The sequence below is a fragment of the Sinocyclocheilus anshuiensis genome, unplaced genomic scaffold (genome assembly GCF_001515605.1).
Source record: "Sinocyclocheilus anshuiensis isolate Anshui unplaced genomic scaffold, SAMN03320099.WGS_v1.1 scaffold411, whole genome shotgun sequence".
Classification (NCBI taxonomy): domain Eukaryota; kingdom Metazoa; phylum Chordata; class Actinopteri; order Cypriniformes; family Cyprinidae; genus Sinocyclocheilus; species Sinocyclocheilus anshuiensis.
In genome coordinates this window covers 69,339-70,672 of record NW_015549608.1, presented here as the reverse complement: position 1 = coordinate 70,672, position 1,334 = coordinate 69,339, and the positions used below count along the sequence as shown (strand labels likewise).

The 1,334-nt window shown below is 37.7% G+C and overlaps 1 protein-coding gene across 7 annotated transcripts in view; it reads left to right on the top strand.

The window, feature by feature from the left end:
- Positions 1 to 1,334, top strand: part of LOC107659085 (E3 ubiquitin-protein ligase UBR5-like) — a 65,166-nt gene that overhangs the window by 56,201 nt on the left and 7,631 nt on the right. For 5 of the 7 annotated variants that reach the window (XM_016447904.1, XM_016447901.1, XM_016447903.1 and 2 more), the window contains 2 exons: positions 582 to 796; positions 877 to 949. In XM_016447904.1, coding sequence (XP_016303390.1) covers positions 582 to 796; positions 877 to 949 — 288 coding nt within the window. The remainder of the gene's footprint in view (positions 1 to 581; positions 797 to 876; positions 950 to 1,334) is intronic. The other 2 variants (XM_016447902.1, XM_016447905.1) reach the window with 2 other exon arrangements.

Here is a 1,334-nt window from a genome sequence, read left to right as displayed (position 1 = left end):
ATTATCGATACCGAACGATATGAAACATTATATCGTTGATAAATTTTTTAGCTATATCGCCCAGCCCTATGTGTGTGTGTGTGTGTGTGTGTGTGTATGTATATGTATATGTATATGTATATGTATACATATGTGTATATATATGTATATATGTATATATGTGTGTGTGTGTGTTTATGTGTGTGTGTGTGGTTTTGTTCGTTTTTTATCTTTATTTTTTTATTCTTTTAATTACATTACATTTTATTTTTGTTTTAGTTTTATGTAATTTCTGTTTTATTTTTATTTATTTGTTTTGTTTGTTTTTTTCAGTATTTTATTTTATTTTTATTTAGTTTTATGTGTAGTTTTATTTTAAATAAAAGTATTTACATTGTTGTTTTTATTTTTTTATTTTTTTTTATTTTAAATAAGTCTTTATGTAAACATTGCATAAAACACACATAATATAAAAACCTTTTGTGGCAAAACTGATGTTAGTTTCTCAGTGCAGTCAGAAATGCTTCTTTGGGCAGTTCTCAACAACAGTGAGCAGTAAAACTATTTTTACAATATTTTATTACGGATAATTCTCATCCCAGATTCTACCCACAAAGATGTCGTATTCGGCGAACATGAAGAACGTGATGAGTATGGAGTCTCGGCAGAGGGGTGGCGAGGAGCAGCCGGCTGCGGAGGATATGGATGCGTCCAAACCAGGCCCTTCGCCTCACGATCTGGCGGCCCAGTTAAAGAGCAGCCTGCTCGCAGAGATTGGTTTGACAGAGAGCGACGGCCCGCCACTTCCCACATTTATGTAAGTCAGCACATTCATGGATTCAGTAAGGGACTCAGTGAGTGACTCCGTTAGTGACGTTTCTTGTTCATTTCCTCCAGTCCACACTGCAGCTTTATGGGGATGGTGATCTCTCACGACATGCTGCTGGGCCGCTGGCGGCTTTCTCTGGAGGCGGACCAGCCGCATCTCCTGCAGGTCAGAGATGCCCTTTATCTGCGCTGTCCTGGCCTCCATTAGAGGTGGTTTGTGATGTCCTTCCAGATGGCTGAGTCTTTAACACTGCGGTTTTTCCTCTTCATCTCAAAGCCCAATGCCAGAAAGGAGGACTTGTTTGGAAGACCAAGTCAGGGTCTGTATTCATCTTCGTACATGGCCAGTAAAGGCCTCACAGATCTGACTGTGGACATGAATTGCTTGCAGGTAAACATGGTTCACATACATGGCTCACCTTTTTTCTTTTTTTTCTTTTTTACAATACTGAAAATTGGTGCATTTTTCATTTAAAGAAAAAAGTGATTTTAAGTAAATTTTAAAATGTCCCATGCTAAATTGCATT